General features: G+C 37.1%; 4 protein-coding genes across 6 annotated transcripts; 1 reads left to right on the top strand and 3 right to left on the bottom strand.

Moving 5' to 3' along the window:
- Window positions 1-299: 299 nt before the first annotated feature.
- On the bottom strand, window positions 300-3,039 carry LOC113765598 (pentatricopeptide repeat-containing protein At2g36980, mitochondrial). Its single transcript, XM_027309829.1, has one exon. It carries the CDS (start codon window positions 2,766-2,768, stop codon window positions 897-899), a length of 1,872 nt encoding a protein of 623 aa, XP_027165630.1. The 5' UTR covers window positions 2,769-3,039; the 3' UTR covers window positions 300-896.
- Window positions 3,040-3,440: 401 nt separating this feature from the next.
- LOC113764767 (bifunctional 3-dehydroquinate dehydratase/shikimate dehydrogenase, chloroplastic) lies at window positions 3,441-9,511 on the bottom strand. 2 transcript variants are annotated; one of them, XM_027308748.1, is made up of 11 exons: window positions 9,139-9,511; window positions 8,642-8,877; window positions 7,575-7,680; window positions 7,005-7,232; window positions 5,716-6,062; window positions 5,448-5,511; window positions 5,228-5,336; window positions 5,013-5,147; window positions 4,615-4,763; window positions 3,990-4,152; window positions 3,441-3,867 (listed from the first exon to the last, which is right to left on the bottom strand). In XM_027308748.1, the coding sequence occupies exons 1-11, from the start codon at window positions 9,145-9,147 to the stop codon at window positions 3,833-3,835; spliced, it is 1,581 nt and encodes a 526-aa protein (XP_027164549.1). In that variant the 5' UTR covers window positions 9,148-9,511; the 3' UTR covers window positions 3,441-3,832. The 2 variants fall into 2 exon arrangements, with proteins under 2 accessions (XP_027164549.1, XP_027164550.1); XM_027308749.1 differs by having other exon boundaries at window positions 7,014-7,232; window positions 9,139-9,510.
- Window positions 9,512-10,475: 964 nt separating this feature from the next.
- LOC113765240 (superoxide dismutase [Cu-Zn]) lies at window positions 10,476-14,772 on the bottom strand. Of its 2 annotated transcripts, none has more exons than XM_027309351.1 (8): window positions 14,609-14,772; window positions 13,565-13,653; window positions 13,353-13,454; window positions 13,147-13,242; window positions 12,095-12,126; window positions 11,936-12,011; window positions 11,275-11,328; window positions 10,476-10,749 (listed from the first exon to the last, which is right to left on the bottom strand). In XM_027309351.1, exons 2-8 carry the CDS (start codon window positions 13,638-13,640, stop codon window positions 10,727-10,729), a joined length of 459 nt encoding a protein of 152 aa, XP_027165152.1. In that variant the 5' UTR covers window positions 13,641-13,653; window positions 14,609-14,772; the 3' UTR covers window positions 10,476-10,726. The 2 variants fall into 2 exon arrangements, with proteins under 2 accessions (XP_027165152.1, XP_027165151.1); XM_027309350.1 differs by having other exon boundaries at window positions 14,604-14,770.
- Window positions 14,773-19,033: 4,261 nt separating this feature from the next.
- LOC113764963 (peroxidase 24-like) lies at window positions 19,034-20,666 on the top strand (the record flags this gene model as incomplete). Its single annotated transcript, XM_027309009.1, has 4 exons — window positions 19,034-19,273; window positions 19,471-19,662; window positions 19,898-20,063; window positions 20,272-20,666. Coding segments are annotated over exons 1-4 (993 nt in total), but the record flags the coding sequence as incomplete, so codon positions are not given.
- Window positions 20,667-21,381: the final 715 nt, after the last annotated feature.

The following is a 21,381-nucleotide window of genomic DNA, read 5'->3' as shown; positions in this document are numbered from 1 at the left end:
TTTATTCAAACCTTCCCTGTTCCCTTTTCCCTTTGTAAAGTTTGAAATCTCCTCTTGAATTTAATCAAAAAAAAAATTGTTTGAAATGTCACTCACATTTCGCTAAATGAATTTTTTTGTCCTTTACTTCTAAATGTAATCTTCTCTATCAACGGATTTGAAGTGGGGCATCTCTCGTTGAATGCAATACAATATAGCTTCGGTTCAAGTCGAGCCTGAATCAAATAGAAGCCCAAATCTTCTTGGCTTAACTGATTTAAAACTATGAATCGAGCAAACCGTTCTGTAATTGATTTTGGAATTCAATAGCGTACCAGATAATGCATAAACCCATTAACAAGAACGTGAATGAATTTGACTTGTGGTTTACCAAAATAAACAAGTGTTTGACACACCACCAGCATCATAATGATCTGGTGATGGCTCAGCTAGCCAATTGTAATCATGCTGAAATGTGGAGGCAGTCCTTTATTCGTTTTCCAGTTTCATTCTTGACCAGACGTTAATAAGATGTCATGAACGTCGTCAAAAAGATGTCAACTGGGTTGAGCCCCGTACGTTTTCCCATAGCAAGCTCTCCCAAAAGTTTCATAAGACGAAGAAATGCAAAAAGGAAATTTGAGCTCAACCAGGGTTCTCTGATCTCTTCATCTTTGTGTTGCTGTTGCTATCCTTCATTTTCGCTTTAGAAAGGCAAGGCTTGACCAGAATAAATGGAAACTTGTTGGATCCGCTGACTTGTGGTTTGGCAGACTTGTCTGATTTTCAGACCAAAAAAAAAGTTTCTTTTGTCTGCCGGTCTCACAGTTTCGAGCGCAGTTCTGAATTTATTTCATCAAGCTTCGATGTATTGCATGGTCTTTCTGTGCTTAGTAAGAGAGACAATTCCGAGCGTTTTAGTCCCACTGGGCGACAGTTATCGGGTATCTCATTTCAGATCCAAGAATCGACAGCATATAACTCAACTCTCTCACGCATGCATTTGATCGTGTTCCAGCCACGAATGATGCCATCTCATTTTTCACCTCTATCCAACTAAAACCTGGTAACTTTTTCACCTGTTGACGAGCCATTCGTCTCCTGATTATCTCAGCTTCTTTCCACTGCCCACTTGCACAATAAATGTTAGACAGCAGCACATAGCCCATCTCATTTTGTGGCTCAAGAATCTGCAGCTGCTCCCCCAATTCCGCTCCCATTTCAATATCGTCTTGACCAGAACATGCTCCAAATAGAACATCACATGAGCTGATCTTCTCACTCTGCACACCAAAGTATTGGTCAGCCAACTCTCTTGCTTCTCTTAAATGGCCTGCCCTCCCCAACATATCGACCATGCAAGCCACATGATCAATGTCAGGGGAGATACCGTGAAGAGCAGTCATTGATTCAAAAACAAAACGGCCTGTTTCTATGAGCCCTGAATGGCTACATGTCATCAATAGACCTATGAAGGTTACTTTATCTGGTTCAAATCCAGAAGCTACCATTGACTCAAAGAGCTGCAATGCTTGCGTAGACAATCCATAGAGTCCATATGCAAACAGCATTGTATTCCAGGTTGTCAAATCTCTCTCAAGAATTTCGTTAAATACTTTGAATGAATCAACTATATCCCCACATTTAGCATACATATTCAGCAAGCTATTGCCAACATAACCATATCTAGAGAGTCCTGATTGAACGACACAACCATGGATTGTTTTACCCTGTCCAAGAGCGGCTAAGCTTGAGCAAGCATGCAAAACAGCTCCAAATGTAAAATCATCTGGCTTGAGACCGCTTCTTAACATGTCAACGAATATGCTAAAAGCGTGTTCCCCATTGGCATTTCGGGCAAATCCAGCAATCATTGTTGTCCAAGAAACGACATTCTTCTCGCGTGCCTGCTGAAAAACATGTAATGCTTCCTGACAATTACCTGCCTTCATATAAGCATCAATAATTGCATTCCAAGATACCTGATTTAAAACCCCAAGACAGTCGATCATCTTTGAAATCTCATTGTGAAAGCCAAACCTCACATAGGCACTAATTATTGAATTGCTCACCTCCACTGCAGAACTCCAACCACTTTTAATGATAAAACTATGTACCATACAACCATAACAACTTTTACTCACTCCAGCACAAGCATTCATGACTGCACTCAATGTCCACTGATCCGGCAAAGAAGAATCGTCTAACATCTTCTTGAACAAATCAAAACATAATTCCACTTCACCACTTTTGGCGTAACCAGCAATCATGGTATTCCAAGCAACAACCACCCTATTTGGCATAGCAGAGAAAATACTACTCGCAACATCAAAATCGCCAGTATTTACATAAGCAAACAATAATGAACACCATGATACTTCATTCTTAGAACCCATATCTTCAAAAACTCTATTAGCATCAGGACTGCTCATGCACTTACCATACATATCAATGAGAGCATTATTCACAGGCAAAAATAGAGTGTATCCAAAAACAACAATCAAAGCGTGAAGCTTTTGCCCAGATGGAAGATTTCCTAGGCCAGCACTTGCGCTCAATGCAGAGGTGAAAGTGTAGTGATCGAGCTTGGAGTTACTAGTTCTCATCTGGGAGAATAACAAAAGCGTTTCTTGGTGAAAACCCAGTCGAGAATACCCACTAAGCATTGCATTCCATGCAATGGTATCTCTCTGACGCATTTCGTCGAACATCTTGCGAGCGCAAACAATGCGACCTGACCTCGCCAAAGCCGTGAGCTTCGAGGTGACATGAGCCAAATGTCGGTACATGAACTAATAATCACAAACTTAAAGAAGCCCATTAATCTGAAGAAAGCCTAAAACCATAAAGGTAGAGGCCTGATGGAAGAGAATGGAGGTAAACCTGAGACCTAAGGTGATCAAACTATAGTGGGGAAGAAGAAAAACTCCAGTCTTTATTGTGGTGCTGCTTCCTGAAGCTTTGCATGGGGTCAATATGTAATTCCTCTTTTGTTGTACTCCAATTTTTCATACCAGAGGGGGTTCCTGAAATTAAGGTAAACCTCAGGGGACGAATCCCTTTTTCCAACGAGGACTTATGAAACTGAACCAGAACAGAGCGACGTCGCGAATCGCGATGCATAGAATAGACGTCGTTTTGCATTATCATCATTTCGTTTTCGACAGAAGTCCGCTTCTGAACTCAAACGAAACAAGTCGTTTTGAGGAATTATCCATGTCGTTTGATTGAGCATTTGCTGAAGAAAAAGTTTTTAAAAAAAATTAAGAATTTAAAGGCGACAACACTTTATATGAGAAATGTTTTGAACGATTTTCCATAAATCTTTCCTACGTGTAATGGCAAGATGAATAGATGCCACGTTTGCAAAATTTAGAGTTTAAATTTAAATTTTGCGATGGAAGAATATTGGAAACAAGTCAAGTAAGGGTGAGGAAGTAAAAACATAAAAGAAAAGGGTATGATTGCAAACAACAGCTGCTCACTTGATCCTTTCTAAGCAGCTGAAAAATTTTGGTTCATAAAAGAAGTAAAAGGTACCAAGTACATTTTGTTCAAATATGTTACAAATACTAATGGTTACAAGGCTAATATAGCACGAAATAGAAAGAATACAAGTGAAAATCCGGACAAATTCTAACATAGGCCTAACTCTCGTGAATGGTTTCTAATTGCATAGTATCCTCTAAACTTGAAGGGTTGATTGTCCAAACTTCATGATTAATGACATGAACTACCCAGAAAACAGCAACCAATGGAAAAATTTACTGATCCATCATCTAACACAGAATGCATAAATGGTAATCCCAACTTTTAACGGAGATGTAGATAAGCTGGATATATAAACTCCACATCATGCCGCGATTTTCCTAAAAAGTTCCTTTGGTGCTGCATTGATACAGAAGAACTTTCATCAGAGCACAAGAAAATAGCCAGAGAAGCTGTGTGCCAAAGAATCCGATAACCAGGAACATCAAACAACAAACAGAAACGTATTAAACTTGTCATACCTGGCAACCCAGTAAATCTTTCGTACTGTTCATATGCCTGCCCAATGAACATTTCGATTCCTGTTACAATTTTTGCTCCAGTCTCTAGTGCCTCCCCTAGTAGTCTTGTAATTTTTGGGGTGTAAACAGCATCAAAAACCAGGGCATAATGTTTGAGAGCTTCCTGCAAAATGAAAAGGCATTAGCCCAAGGCATTGCGGATTTTAAATAGTAGGACAGGTTAATTGATACAACAAACCATGGTATGTTAAATTATATATTTGTGCATATGACATTCACGAGTAAATTTAACATTTCTTTATGTTCTTCGAGTTTAAGACTGTTCAACTTCACAAGCGAAAATTGTTGGTAAGTTCCAACAAATAGTTGAAGATGTTTGTCTATAACAAGGAACTTCCAGAACTGGTAAATGATGACAATATATCCGTTTCTTAACCATTTGCATATTTAACTATTAAGTCATCACATAATCCTAGATATGCAATGCTCTTTGCTCACTACACAATATTTCTCTTGTAAAGAAAAGGAATTTCTTAATTTAGCTTCTTCGCTTTATCATTAACACAAGCAGCACAAATAGAAGTAAACAAATTGTTTTGTGGAGAAAGGTGTGAAGAAGGCAAACCTTAGAAATCGGTGTCTCATTAACCTTTGGCTGCATACCAATGGAGGTAGTGTTTGCAAGAATCATGCCATTCTCTGGATGGAAAGTGTCCAAGTCAGAGAGAGACAAAGCCTGCCCTCCAACTGTATCAGCAATTTCTCTAGCTCTTTCTACGAAAAACAAGAAAGAACATTCAAAAACCAAAAACATAAAAAGCCATCACAACCAATCTATCTATATACATATATATAAGCAGGAATATGAATACTTGACTTTCTTAGAACTGGAAAACTCAGCTAGCATTGAACTGTTTGTTTGATAATGTAGAATAAAAAAAAAAAAAAGAGTCAAAATTTAACGTAAATTTGGCTTCATAAATGACTTTTATTAGTCTTTGCCCCGTGCATAATATGACTTACCATATGTTCGATTAGCAATGACAACCCTTGCCCCCTTTTCCTTTGCGCCATAAGCAAGAGCCTTGCCAGCACCACCAGCACCAATGACTACAAATAGCTTACCAGCCAAGGGTGACTCGCTGAAGTGTCGTGAACCTGCAAATGAAACAATAGGATTATTTAGTTCACACTTACTAGCATGGAATTTTTTACAGCTAGTAAATCATAGATAAAACCTCGTAATCCATCCTCTATGGCAGTAATTGCACCAACATGGTCTGTATTGCAGCCAAATAATTTCCCATCTGTAGGTCTCCTCACAAGGCAATTTACAGCCCCTATTGACTGGAGAACATTCGAGGGGAAATAGAAAAGAAGGACAAAATTGCATTGACAAGACAAAATTAAACCATCTTCACCGAAAAGCAATCATGAAATGATGGTATAGTTTAGTACCTTTGCAACAGGATCTACTTCATCGCAGCACTTAAGAGCATCCTCTTTATGAGGAATAGTGCAGCTGCACAAAATTAAGTTGCATTGGATCATTTCAACTTTGCAGCTATTCATCTTGTACATAATAGAACCAAAAATAGATCACGGATAATAAACAAAAATCTAGGAGCATTATAAGACCAATAAGCATCCAAAAAATAATCTGTTGAGGCAGGAACAGGTGATCTGGAGATCTCAATGATCACGATACTGTAGTTTAAGAGTTAACCTGAAGCCAGCAAAGTCTGTAGAGGAATAGGTCTCGAAAAACTTTCCAACATCATCCACCAACAAATGTATATATACTCCATTAAAACCAACAGATTTGAAAGCTTCATTGTATAACTTAGGAGATTTGCTGTGGCTAACAGGTTTTCCAATAACCCCATATATTTTTGTGTCAGGCCCCAGCTGTCTGAAGCTGTACAAGTTCAGCAAGTCCTCAATGGTTGGTTGCCCCGGAGCTGATACTTTGCCCGAATCAAGAGTACCAAATGTCAAATACCCACCAAATTTGGGGCAAAGTACACGAGACATTAGACCTCTTTCTCCCATGACCATTGCTATGATGGGAACCTGAAAGTTTAAGAGTAGTCACAAATATGCTACTGACCTAGTACACTACTGTGAATGAACTCAAAATTCTCTACAACAAAGACCTCAAAAGTCATTCCGACAAAAATAGTGTATTTGGACTCAAACAAGGCAGCAAAAAGTAAAGAAATGCATTAAACTCAAAAGAAGGAATCAGATGCGTATTTTCAACTGTAATCACAAACATCATATGGAACTCATATAAATAAGGAAAAAGAAAAGAGACAGAAGAAGACGATATAATAAAATAAAGTTGGCAGCTATATATACATCAATTCTTAAAGAAAACCTTATTTGTTTGGCTAATGAAAAAATGATAACTCAAGCTACATTGCCCCCCTGCCCTCACCAAACACCCAGCCCAGGAAAAGAGCCTGTAAATGTAGATAACACAGGAACAGAAGATTTGCATCATGACAGCTATCATTTCATAGAGAAAAAGAAAAGAAACTGAAGTATCAATTTCACAGTTTAAATGATCGATGCATATTCAAGTGACGATTGTAGAAGATTTGAACTTTAAATCAGTAAATTTAAAACTAATTAGTTCTCAATTACATAGTTTGGGAGAAAAGTTCAAGGAAACTCAAAGCCCATACTTCAAGATGGAACTTAGGTCCTTTCCAAGTAACTGCAAAGGATGGTGAAATAAAGCTAAGAAACTGGAATCAGCACAACACTTTGATATCAATTGGAAGAAGAAGGGTGACATGGTGAATTTGAAAATTCCAGAACCCAGATGACATGTAAACATGTTACATGATTTTTAAACCAAGATTATGTCATATCAACTCATTCCTATCAATGAAGCTGTCTATAATGGACCATCTATGTGCCAAAATAAATAACTTATGATATCAACTTCATGCAGAATGCGGACATTATATGAAATAAATGTTCATAGTGCTTGGTTACACTACTTACGCCTCTTACTTGAGAATGCACAGTGATTTGAAAAACTCTTGAAACATCCGTAATGTCTAAAGCGGTTGTTGCAATTTTTACGATATCAGCTCCACTTGCTTGTATACGTGCCACTAGGTTGCCAAGGTCCTCAGAAGATGGCGTGTTGTGATAGTTATGGGAAGAAACAATGACTTTGCACTTTGCAGGCCTATATCCATGCACTGAATCGTTGAACTCATCAATAGCCTTCATGAACATGAGCAGAATGTCAAGACCGTTCTACAACTTTAGCATCATACAAGTAAGAATGAGGAAAACAAAAATTAAAGCCACAAATTTATAACCTCTCATATTCCATATGCCATTCAATAGCATCAATGAATGGTGAAAATTATCTACATTTATCATGTATATGTCCATGAAAATTTTGTCTAGTTCACAGGTCAATGGTTTAAACAAGTCCCTCAAGTTCCTTATAGGCTACCATCCTAGAACTCCCGCTCTTAATAATGTAAGTTTCAATTAGATACTGATACAAAGAAGAAACTTTCCAGCTGAAAAATGCAAAGAGAAGAGATAGAATGCAACCTTAAGCTCAACATCAATATGGTCAGCTCCCAACTCCATTGCTAAACGAAGTGCATCCAGTCGACTCTTTTCATCACCAGCATACTGGCCACCTTCCCAAATAGGCCTAGAAAAATCATAAATGGTCATAAACTTTTCCAATGGGTGCTACTTAAAGCTAACAAAAGAAATTTTGCAATCTAATCTGCAACAAATTATTGCTACATCTTGGAAATAGAACAAGCTATAAAAAAATTTCCATACTTTGAGATAACCATTCAACTTCTAGAATTGACAGTAGAAATCTTTTTCAATGACGAAATGCTAAAGGAATTTCTAACGAACAAAATTTAAATCCAAGAACAACTATTTTGACACTAATAAGCCAAATACATACATCCTCAGTTCATAAGATTTCACGTGAAGTAATGACCAGAAATGCTTCACCATAACTTTTCCGTTTTCTCATGACTCCAAAAGGCATATCTCAGAGCTTCCAGTTCTGGAAAAATATTCAAAACCCATCCTTATTCTTATTTCCCAACTTTATCTATTTTTCAGCAGAATTCAACATTGCAAAGCCTGAACATCATATGCAAGCTAAGACTCAATGAAAGAAGAAACAACCGTATTATTAATTATTCTTTCAGCCAGCCAAAAATAAATCCACCTTCAGTTAATAGGATATTATTCTTAGCCCAAGCCAACCGCAGGATGAAAAACTCCCACTGGTATCCAACAATCTCGTCTTTCTAAAGCACCTCTCCTGTGCCACCGTTATTTTCCATCTTGATACCCATTAAAAACTTTAAAAGATTTATAAACTTTAACCACTAGTCAAAAAATAGTCAATTCTCAGCCGATCAAAATCAATTTCAAGGATCTATGCTGCCCGCTGTCTTTAGTGGCATTAGTTGTCTTAACATTTCATCAATTTCTTTCCGTTCCATGCCATTAACACCTCTTTTAAAGCACGAAAAAAGGGGAAAAATTCATTCTTTTAAGCACAAGCCTTAACATACAAAAGCAACCTGTAACTGCAATTTTAACATTAAGCAAATAAATTTTGTATAGATTACAAAAGGAACCTGTAAGTGAAGAGGGTTGGCAAAGGACAATGCTTGATAAGATTTGTAATATCAGTCCGTGGATTAAAACTCTTCAACCAATCCAATCTAATTTCCACAAGATCAGCACCACTCAGCTTAGCTTTCTGCATTAAACTCAGCATCTGATCCACCGTATCCGCCATTAAAGGTGCACAAATTAACGTGGGGTTCCTCCTGGTTCCACTCTCCATTTTCAAACCCACCTCAGAGGTAACCTGAATCAATTTACACAAAACAAAAGATTCAAAAATGGAACCTGCAAGAACTGGTAACCAGTAGAAAAGCAAAAAAAAAAAAAAAAAAGGGCAAGACCCTTTTGAGAATTGAAGGTCTCGTTCATTTCTTGTTATTTTTTAATTGTAAATTATTAACAACCCAAGTCGTAATAAGATTAGTTTAGCAATATTTTAATACCAAACCACTGGGAAAAAAAATTATAGAGCACAAAATGGAGGGTTGTTGACGCGGGATTTTACCAATTCCATTGTTTATTTGGATTTCTTGGCAAGAAGTCAGGGGAGAGAAAAGAAAGAAAGAAGGGTGGCAGGTGCCAGCTGACAAGGAGGAGGAAGAGGAGGAGAGGAGAAGTAGGCTTTAGTGGGCTGCTGCAGCCTGCAGTGCCAGCTAATTTGAAAAGTGGCGTGTGAAACTTGAAAGCGCAGAAGTGAATTCAATTTATATTTGGCCTAGACTGGGTTGTGGGGTTGAGAATTTAGAAAGTTCGTAACTTTTGAAGGGCTGGTGGGGACGGGCATGAGGGGGGACTTGGGTTGTTGTTGTTGTTGCTGCTGGTGGTAAAGACGATGGCTTGTTTTGCAAACGGTGGTTGGTGGGAATTTGGGATGGATGAAATGACAGTGATATGGTCAGCTGCCGCGAGGAGTCGGTGTAGGAGTAGCCCAGTGGGAAAGAAGACCAATTGACGATCCTAATCGTTAGATGGATCCTAAGATGGTTAAGTTCCTAGCGTGGAAATTTGGCTACGTCGCAACGCTTCATCCTTGTCTTTGTCCTTACCTAACACCCCCCAAAATACCCAAACACGACTTCTCTGTCTTTCTATGTGGGTAAAAGTTTAGGGCTTTACTAATGATTACCAATGTCATCATCAAAAATTAGGCGTCACACCTTTAATAGAAACGGAGAAAATGGAAAATTGCATCAACTTAGATCAATCTAATAACAATAATATTTATATACAATGATTTGATTTAGACTAACTAATTTGTTTATCCATTTTAATTGGATCCGGCGGAATAATGATAAAGAAGGGGAAGGGAGTCTACAAAAAACAGAATTCATAAAAATGAGTTGGTTCGGATAGATTGGATATATGTAATTGAATGGCTATAAATAAGTAAACTCCCGTGGAACCAAACCATCTTCTTCTCTTTTTTGTTGTTTTTTATACACCCTCTTCTCGCCTTTGCTCTTTCGAGCTATCAACACCGTTCTTTTTCTTTGGTCCAACAAAACATTTGCAGGGTTGTTTTGTGGAGAGTTGTTTAAGAGAATTTTACTGTTAGTCAGTACTCTTTCTCCAGAAGTTTGATTGTAGTTGGAAGTGTTTTATACTGTATACGAGGCACACCGCAGGCAGAGCCAGTCAAAATCAGATTTTGCAAGCCATGCTTTATAGAAGGTAGCGTTTGGCAGTTCTCTTCAATCATATCATCATTCTCAAGGTTGTGAATCCAAGCACCCAAGATTCATCTACCGGGTAATGTGGATGGACTAATGAAGCAAGAAATTCAAAGCACTCTTGAATAGCAAGCCGCAAGAATTAAATTACGCGAAACCGAAAATGCAGCACTGTAAAGGAATACCCAAGCCAAATAGCAGAATATTCATTCAGACTCCATGGAGGAATGGAAAACCCAAAACTCTTAGCAAGACCATTAGATTAAGTACCTCAAATAGTAAGGTAAGTACATCATATTAGAACACGGAAGTCATCGTTTCAACCAGCTGTTTATTTCCATATAATTTCTGCTAGTAGCCGGACTTTTATAACAAAAGACTGTTTCATGCAGGAAGTGCAGCAGAAAACCAAGGGAGGTCCATTCAGCCCTGCAGACCGATGATACCTGCATGATTTTGAGAATGTTATATATCTCAGCTTTGGGGAACCATGACTAATAGACAACTTAGTTAATATCCACTCTTTACGCTTACGAAAGCACACAAGTGGTCTATGAAAAAGTTTCTGCATTATCTCAAGGAAAACACTATATTGACCGTTCCTGGATAATTCTTTTGCTATTTACGTATAGTCTCTTAATAAAATTTAATTTCAGGATTCAGCAGCCAAAAAAGAAAAAAAGAAAAAGTTTTTCCCTCGTAGATTCTTGCTTATCCCTCCCGTGATACAAAAACTCGTTGTCAGATAAAATCTATGTAAATCCTAAAAAGAAATTTGAGGTTACTGAAGTGAAAAAGCACTGCCAATCCCTTTTTTTGTCAAGCAACAAGAGTGGAGTTGACAGTCTCTGACAAAAGAACAGTATTAATCAGTTATTAAGACAATGCCGCTTGTTGGAAAATGATAGATTAACTAGAAGAATATGCTTTCAACCACAACATACAAAATCCAAGATAACCATAACACTTACCACAAGCAACTCTTCCCCCAGCATTTCCAGTGGTCTTGCTGAGTTCATGCCCTCCTGCAGAAGAACACAGAGATATTCCAGCCGTAAGGTCACAAAAATGAACAATTTGACCGCTACCAAAAGAGTACATTCACAATTTTAAAAGTTATATGCAGGCAAAGATCCATTTCTTGGATAATGGAAAATTACAAATCTTAAGTGCAACCTGCTGTTTCCACTTATCACTGCAGTGAAGGCCCGACATACCATAGACACAGAGAGAGATGAATTTAGAGGAGGCTAAAGAGTAGGTATGTATCTAATAGCCTTCCATATGCTTCACAATTGTATGTTCCATCAGAAAACAATTCACACAGAAAAACTTTGCTTAACAATGTAATGCCTTGCTACATGCTGAAAAACTTTCTGTTGATAAAAATTTTCCAAAAAGATAAAAATGTGTCAATTTTTCTCAAGAATTACAGAAGAGCAAGTAATATTTATCTTTTGCTTGAAGCAGGTTATATGCTTAAATAAACACTGGTGAAGCTCAGAAACATTTTAGTCAAAATTTATTTTAGCAAATTATAAGAATTTTTGAATTTCAGAAAATTAGGTACAGTTTCTAAAGGTTTCCATGAGTGAAACACGGAAAAGTAGTTATTAGTTCCAAGGAATTCACCCTTTCCGAGATCATCAGGATCACCATGGACAACTACAGCTCTTCCAATGACGGAAAGTGGTCCAGAAAGGGGAATCTGAAATAGAAAACAACAGTTAAGCGATGCATGCAAGTTATGCAGAATATTGATTAAAAGATGGTAGAAAATCGACTGCTCACCTGCTTGTCAGCAATGTTGAAAGAAGCAGTACCTGTGAGATAATGAGACATCATAGTCAGGTGTTATATGGTATAACTCTTCATCACACACTGTATTTAGCAAGCAAAGTGCTCGACATAACTGACCAAATGAAAATTGAGAAAATGCAGTAATGTTTGCATGCTGTGAAATTAAAAGGTAACGGCATCACAAGCAAAAATAATGGCAATACCAGCACACCCGCTCATGAGAAACAGAACATACCAACTCTCCCAAAAGACTGAAGTATAGCTAGGATATTCTGTATCCATTTACAGAGAATGTTACTTTATTCATAAGATGAATTCATAGTTGCTTCGAATATTAAGGAAGGGGGTAAAGTCTCAACCTAAGAGTAAAGCTGATGTAAAATGAATTCACATCCTCAAATCAATTTCCAGAAGTCAACTAGCATTGCAATGCTTATAGCACTGTACCACTATATTTGCTTAATGCCAAAATCTCCATACAGAGCATCCACATATGAATATGAGAAATCACGAACTTAAGAAAAGAAACACACATTTTATTATAGGCAATTTAAAGCAGCACTATGGTTAGTTTCTGAAATATGCCATCTTCCTGCTGCGCAATCGAGTCAGGAGTCTGATAAATGGGAAAACTAATCTGATGCAACTAAGGAGCACATTAACCAACTACTCCACAAGCCTGTTTCAAGAAAGCCATTGACTCCAAAATTATCACCAAGAAACCAAACAAACCTCCAAAGTTGAGGCAATACCATTGCATCCATAATAAACCTCCCCATGGCCTGGCTGCGCAACTCCATGTCCAACTTAGAATAATCAACACCAACAAACCTTTAGCACAATTTTTCAAACACACTGCCCAAATTACACGTCTAACATACAAAGACTAATATGACAACTAAAACTTCAACCCACTATGGGAACCAGTTTAAAGTATCTCCATAGTACATACTTTAATTGGTAATGTGCAATTTCAATCATCAGAAACACGGGTTATTTATGAACGTATATTCCTGATGATGCCAAAAGGGAAGATAGGGTACCATCTTCCCCAACTGTGATATTCCCAAGATCACCAGCATGGCGATTCTCATCTTCAGGAGCACCATGCTCTTTGCCACCAGGATTAAAATGTGGTCCTGCAAATCATAAGGCCTGATTAACTGAGAGAATATTTATGGAAATACGCTGGTGATTTAAGTCACTCCTGGGTCCCCCTATTTCCAATTTCATTTGGATATAGAATTACCTGTTGACAAGCAACCATTAGTTGTGTCACCAAGGGCATGGACATGGAAGCCATGAAGTCCAGGTTTAAGGCCAGAGACCTCTCCTGTTACTGTAGTTGGACCTGGGAAGTCAAAAAACAAACTAATCAGAAGATTCATGATGCAGGAAGGAGTTGAAACAATTCAGACAGAAGTCCTGAAGCAATAATTGGACATAGCCGATTAAGATTACCATCTCCCTCTTGCGTAAAGTAGATGGTGCCCTTAACACCCTCACTGCTGCCCAGAACTACAACAGCCTTCACCATTGTTTTGTGTGATCTAAAAAATATCAGAGAAAATCTCTTCAATCAAAGCAATATATAATAAGCAGCTAAAACAGAGCTAAAAAGTGAATGTTCATCAATGTCAGCCTAGTAAACCACATACTGCCCGAGAAAAAAGAGATCACCCAATTTTTGCAGTGCCAATTAACAGACTAGAGTTATAATTCGTTCAACATGGACAAATGGACACGAGAGCAAACAGGAGCAAATCAAACAAAAATGATTAGGTCTCAGCAAAAGCTACCATTATTTCACCCCATACAAAGCCCATTGACAAGGTTGCTAATCCAAAAAAGGTTTATTATCATTTTTCACCCAAAAATACATATCATCTTTTGATACAAGGCCAATGAACTGTTGATTGAGACCAATATTCTTTGCATCCAACAATAGAGAAAAAGAGGAATTCTTGAAAATCCCCTCTGAGCTCGGCAGAAATCATTTGTAAATATTTCCAAATTTCTGCTAACGAAGCCAAACAAAATTAACACCCCTGTACTCGGAAAACCACAACATCGGCAAGAAAAATAATCCACAAAGAGACATCTTTCATGCACTCAAATCTCAAAAATGACATCTTTTAGGAATTCAACCAACACCATGTGATGGAAATGAAAATTAAATCAAAAAAAATTTCTTTCACCGAATTGGCGATCACCAAATTTTTCTTTCACCAAATTGGTGAGATAAAAAAATCAATCTGCTAGAAGACTAAGCCAAAGTTCACTTCTTTCTCTACACATAATGAGGCAACAACAGTCAAACAAAAGATTTTAGTACAGTAAAGATTAGATGGCCTCTCTAAACCCCAAAAAGAAAAAGGCCACACTAAACCCCAAAAAAAAAAAAACTAAAGATCATACATTTGGATGTTTCATCAGTTTTAGGAAGTAATGTCATAAGTTGAAGGGAAGAGGGAAGACTGAAGGGTTGATTGGTTTTCACCTCACCTCAGAACACCCCTGCTGGTACTGTTGAAAGAGATGAAGAGAGACAAGTCAACTGCTGTTCCTGTGTCGAAGAGATGCAAAAATGAATGTAACGGGATTTTCAGTGAGTGGGGGGAGTGGGCTATTGTTATGGCCTATGAGGAAGTGGGTAGGTCGAGCCTTAAACTTTTTCATTCGTTTTTTTTGTTAGTGTGCGTTTTCGAGTGACCGAACTGGGAAAACTATCAGTAGTGTCACTGATGTTTCACCTACCACTGGGGAGAATTCTTCGCCTCACTGTTCACGCGCTTGGTTGTATCACTTGGCGCGCCTCTTTTTTTTTTTTTTTTTTTTTTGTAATGGTAATTGACCTTAATTGATCAAATACAGAAATACTCAAAAACATGGTTCAAATTTAGGTGCCATTTTGCACCACTCTTGCACTTGGTCAGGCTTGTGAAGAATAAATTTGTAGCATCCCATGACTAAGATTTCATTTTCAAATTTTCAAGATGTATACTAAATACTGTCATTCAACATGTATTCATTTTCATACAATGTATTTGGGTGTAGCAAGTGGTATTCATTTTTCTTTTTACATATTATATAAAATCTGTTACCATTTTTAACTTAAAAAATTTTTGTTACTCTGTGTGAGTAGTAAAGTATTCTTTTTTTATTAGGCATTGGAATTCTAATAGTAGTTATCATATGATCAATCGCAATTAAAAAAGTACGATTTTTTTTTAGTTCTCAACTTGAGAAAAGTGTTGAGAAATCATGTTAGAACCCTCAATTTGGTCAACCAATAAATAAGCAAGGAGACCATTGAGTTTAAAATTTGTCCTGTATAAGTCCAAAAAAAAATCAAGGAAAAATATTCAACTAAAATTGTAGACTGATTATGTGTTGCTTTAAGTTTTTTTTTTTCAAGTGCCTCATTTGGTGTATTTGGAGTATGATTTTTTTAACTGGACACCTATTAGTTACTTAAACTTCACTTAATTTGTCATGTGAATACACAAAATCACAAAATACCTATTAGTTACGGTATACCATGGGTACGTGCAGAATACATGCGCGTGGGTCTGCTTATCTGTGGACTTTGATGGTGAGACTGGTTTGGCAGCAAGGGAATCTATTCCGATAGCAACGGGAAGCTAGCCGGCCAGGCTGGGATGCCAGATTGTTTTGTTTTATATTGGTGCGTGGCTCACGCGAGCTACTTGGGCTGGACTAGTAATTTATTTTGCAGAACTGGACCATAGTGTTCGGCTTAACATACATGCCTGAAGCTATTCTTCTCGGCCCTATTCGGGACTTGAAGACAGGGGCTAATTCTAATAATCATATAGTCCATGACATGGACATCACACGTTTTAAAGGCCCAATATTCTTCAGTGATGACGCTTTTTTTTTTTTTGGTTTTTTCCGAATTATCAGTCTTGTGAAGCAATTCATGTAAGTTTTATTTATTTATTTTTGTGGATAGAACTAGGAGTATTAGATTTTATAAAGCCTCAGTCATGGGTTTAATATTAAAAAAAAAAAATCTGCCATCATTTTTATCTCGAATTCACTCGTACATAATGGAACACTATACAACCGTATCAACATTATTTCCACGGAATTTTTGATAAGGAATTTTGTAAAGGAACTAGTAAATCAAAGTAAATATACTTCAGACTGAGACTTTTTTTTTCGCTTCTTTAATCGATAGACTGACAAAATTTATCCAATTCGATAAGAATTGACATTATGTTAGCCCGTGGAGTAGAGCTGGACTATAAGAACTCGTACAAAACGGCCCTCAATTTTGGCATTTCTATGACATACCTTTAATTAAACGTACCCTTTTTTGTATGTGTGTTTTTTTTTTTTGTAAATTTTTGATGAACTATGCCAACATAATTAATAGGTCACGGTTCAAGTCATCAATAGCATAAATGGGGAGGCACTATTGATTATTTTCGAAAAAATGTGAACATAGTTATTTTCTTGTAAGATTTCTTGAAGACAAAATCCAAGAAAACTTGTGACATATCGATTTAACTAATCCAGCAATCTAACTAAGTCGCATTTTCTTTTGTTTTTGTTGTATATAATAAGCTTAACACTAGTTATCCTAGTAATTTTCAACTACGTATTGAAGCCTACGCAAATTCTAGTAGTAGTTATTGGGGGTATAATTCATCCATGTACCCAAGTTAATGGTATTATTACATCAACGACGAAGTAGCTAGTTCATGCATGGTTGCACATGATCGTCTAAAACAATCTTAGTTGAGTAGAAATTTCCATGTTATCCGGCACCGTACATGCAAATGAACTCTTTCTTCGCCATTAAAGAGGAACTGGACTGCTTCCTTGGTTTCCCTCTTCATTATGCATTTGACCCTGAAACCTTCGTTATGTGGGAAACGCTCTCAGCAGTCAGAAGATTCTCCTCACAAGTTGCTGGGAAATGGTAGTAGAATTTAGATATAGGACAGCATTAAACAATCTGACCCCTTATGGTACCCTACATACCTAAATCAGAGCTTCCACTAATGCCAATCGATTCTCTTTTTCCTGTCACACTTAACCCTGTTTTGTTTGTCAAATTTTCACATATATCAAATGACATCGGACCTATATATACATATATATATATATATACATATATATATATATATATATATATATTCCTATAGCTTGAAATGCAGATTCAGATGGTCCTGATGAACAAGTTGATGAGGGAAGTTATGCCAAGGATGAGCGCAATGTATCTTACTGCTGATTGTTTCGTGCCCTCTTACTGATGAGTGGTCAAGAGTAGCAGAATTGAAATATTTTACTCTGAAAAATAATTCCAATTAAGTTGAAAGTCTTGGACTGATAGATGATACATGAGCCACTTCTTAAATGGGTTGGGGATAGCTTTTAAGTCTTAATTTAGCTAACACAAAACAGGATAATAATCCATTAATCCTTGAAGGAAATGGGCTGCAAAATTCCATGCAGAGCACACATAGGTGATAGGACTAGTACAATGTCAAAGTCAACCAAACTACCAACTTTGAACTAGCCAACACCGTCTCTCGGCGCTCGAACTTGAATACCGGAAATTGTGGCGCCGCGTGCCAGCCAATACCCATGCAATCGTAGGACTTTTCTGTATATAAAGGGTTTACTTACTATTTCAAACCTCCCTTTTTTTTTTTTTGCCTACTTACAATTGACAAATCTCCATTTTTTTTTTGTTTTTATTAGAGTTTTTACATGATTTTTTTTTTTTATACACTATCAATATATATACATACGAGTTTGGTATAAATGTATGCCACGTATAAATGACATACATCTACACGTGTTAGTACAATAAATTCACTAAATTGATAGTGGATGAAAACATAATCCTTTTTATATTACATTATTTTGGCGACTAAAAGATACAAGTATTAACAACCTTTATTTAGGGTAATATGGTTACAAGGAAGAAATCAAAAGAAAACTGTACCCATTTTTTGAAGCTATAGTCCAAAGGAGAAGTGCTCATAATTGGATGTAGTCTAACCATCGATTTTGAAAACAGAACTTTGTACTGAAACTTGGAAATTTTCCAAGTAATTAATCGGCTGGTACTTGGTATTAGTAGGACTCTTAAGGCATACTAAAATGTTAGTTCACTAGCAAAATTGATCAATGTTATGGCACATAATTGTGATTGACATGATGATATCACAGCTTATAATGAGAGGAGTTCATTGTTTTTAGCCTCTCTAATAATCATCTTTCTTTCCTTTTTCTTTATCTTTTTTTGGCCTTTTAGTTTACTAAAACTTAAAGGCAATAGGTTTCCGTATTAGTTCGAGGTCACCAAAATGTAAACAAGAAAGTGTATAGGAGGTTATAACACTACACAAAGGAAAGGGACAGAAATTTTATTTCCTCTTACTTGGAATTCAAGCTGACGGTGGAGCACAAAACTTTACCCTATCATTGACAGGGTATATTATTATTGGATAAACTCTCAGGGATTGGTCTGCATCCATATCATTAGATCTCTACGCTGACTTTTGCTGTCATTATCATAGAAAGTCAAAAAACTTATTGAGAAAAAGTCCAGACATGCAGGAGAAAAGTGACACTGTATGGTAGTTCTATCTAAACTGGGAGACGAATGCCACTTGAAAATATCAACAAATAAGTCTTCTCACGACCCTTAGGCTAAGGCCAAATTACAGGTTGATTTTTATAATCTCCTGAAATTTCCCTCTTGCTTCGAATGGGATTGCTCCCACTTCCTATAAAAGGAGGCCACACTACAAGGTTTTCTGTGTGCTTCTCCAACAAACTTCTCTTTCAGCTTCAGTCTTCTAGCTACTTCTTGCTTGTGATATTACTCTATTTTCCTACTTAAATTTTACTAGCCAGATTTTCTTTTTTCAAACAAACAAAAAAAAAATGAAGTCTGAGTTTAGCCTTCTGCTTTTGCTCTCAATTATTGTGTTTGGAGCCATTACGGTTACAAACGCAGGAGGTGGTGCCCCTGGTGGTGGGGGATTGAGACCTAACTTTTACAGGTTTACTCGCTGTCCCCAAGCTGAGATGCTTGTAAAAGCCCTCACAATAAGCAAAGTGCGAAGTGACCCTACCTTGGCTCCTAAATTGCTTAGGGTGCACTACCATGACTGCTTTGTTAAGGTAAGGCCACTATTTTCAGGCCTGCATGCAATGCATGCATATCATGACTCATCATTTTGTTCTCGGTTGAATTAGTGAACATCTTTTTTCATGCATGTAGAAACAGTAAGGACAGCCATGCATTCATTTTTGAGGTGGGCTGCTTTGGCATTGCTTATATATCTTGCTAAATTAAGTTGAACCCACTAAAATTTCAGGGATGCGATGCCTCTATACTCCTGGACACCGTTGGAACTAATCAATCAGAGAAGGATGCAAGACCTAATCAAACACTAGGAGGCTTTGAAGCAATTGATGATATCAAGGCACAAGTGGAAAAAGCTTGCCCGGGTATTGTATCATGCGCAGATATTCTTGCATTGGCTGCTCGTGACGCTGTTTCCTTTCCTGTAAGTGTTACCGCTATAGTGATATGTATACATATATATACATATATAGGAGAAGTAGATATAATTGCAGTTTATGTCTGTTATTAATGCCCATGCAAGTATACAATCATACACCGTAGCTGGCCTGTAGGAAAGATTCAGAACCAGCCAGCACCGCATGAAAAACCAAGCAAAAAGAACTTTAGAGATGACTTGCAATCTAGTTAATATCACTCATGTTATATCTTGCGCGCAGTTTGGACGGAATTTGTGGGAAGTGCCAACAGGAAGAAGAGACAGCAGGGTGTCTCTTATATCTGATGTCAATGGAAACTTGCCTTCTCCATTCTCAGACTTTCCTACCCTTCAACAGTTGTTTGCCAAGAAAAATCTCAACGTTAATGATCTCGTGGCACTATCAGGTAAAATCATCTGCACTACAAAATTAATTAAGATTAATCATAACATACTACCTACATAATTCACTAGTGTTCTTGTTCTGACAAACAGAACACCAAATAATCCCCGAGATAACATGAATGCAATGGAAAAATGTGGTTATCCTATGAATTCAAAATTTCATGCAAAAATATTGTTACTTATTCATATGTTAAATTTTTTTTGAAATAGGTGCACACACCATTGGAGTAGCCCACTGTGGAGCTTTCTCGAGAAGGCTTTTCAATTTCACTGGCAAAGGTGATATGGATCCAAGTCTTGATGCAACCTATGCTGAAACTTTGAAGCAACAATGCCCCAACCCGGCCAACCCCGCAACAACTGTGGAAATGGATCCTCAGAGCTCTCGTTCATTTGATACTCATTATTTCACCATTCTCAACCAAAAGAAGGGCCTATTCCAATCTGATGCTGCACTTCTAACAAATGCCGGTTCAGCTGCAATCGTGAATCGGCTGCAATTTCCAAGAAATTTCTTCTTCGAGTTCGGAAGATCAATGGTGAACATGGGAAACGTTGAAGTGCTGACTGGAACCGCCGGAGAAATTAGGAAAAATTGCCGCGTTATTAATCCTTTAGCATGAAGAAAATTTTTGATTTGTTGAAGAAGCGTGCTGAGATGTCAAATGACTAAGTTGTCTGATCATCTCTCTTTAATTTCTTTTTTTTTTTTTTTTGGGTTTCTCTTTCTTGACATTGTATTGTTACTGATAATTGTGTTTCAATTGTTTAAACTGCGCTGATGATGAATAAATTGATTTTCTTAAACTTTGACCTTGTTTCATTTACTGCAAAGATTTACCTCAAATCAATTTCCTCATTTGTGACTATATAGCTAATGAGACTTGACTAATTTCTTAATTTATTAGCATTTTTCCTAAAGAAATTGGCTAACTTTTATAGGTTAAGGGAAAGCAAATATTTTCCTATGAACATTCTCAAGTCTTCCACAGCTGGACTTTGAGATTTATCATCGTTTTTGTACTGATCATCTTGACATTTGCTACAATTATGCTACCTAGCTATATTGTGTCACTTAATCAAAATGTGTATTTAATTTATAGCATCATCTGCTTTGAAACCATTTTGGTGTAGAATTAGTCCCGTGAGAAAAGAATGTGGAGTAATAGGCAATTAACTGGTTATCGGACGTGGGACGGGAGAAAGAGAAGTCAATCAACACAGAACTTGCACAATTTAGAAATTTGAATAGAATTTAGACTCTTGCGAAATATAATATTCAATGTCTAAAGTCAAAAAACAAAAAAAAAGAGTACAAAC

Source organism: Coffea eugenioides, chromosome 3 (assembly GCF_003713205.1).
Source record: "Coffea eugenioides isolate CCC68of chromosome 3, Ceug_1.0, whole genome shotgun sequence".
Taxonomy (NCBI): Eukaryota; Viridiplantae; Streptophyta; class Magnoliopsida; order Gentianales; family Rubiaceae; genus Coffea; species Coffea eugenioides.
Note: the sequence above shows the minus strand (reverse complement) of the source record. Positions and strands in the feature narration are given on the sequence as shown.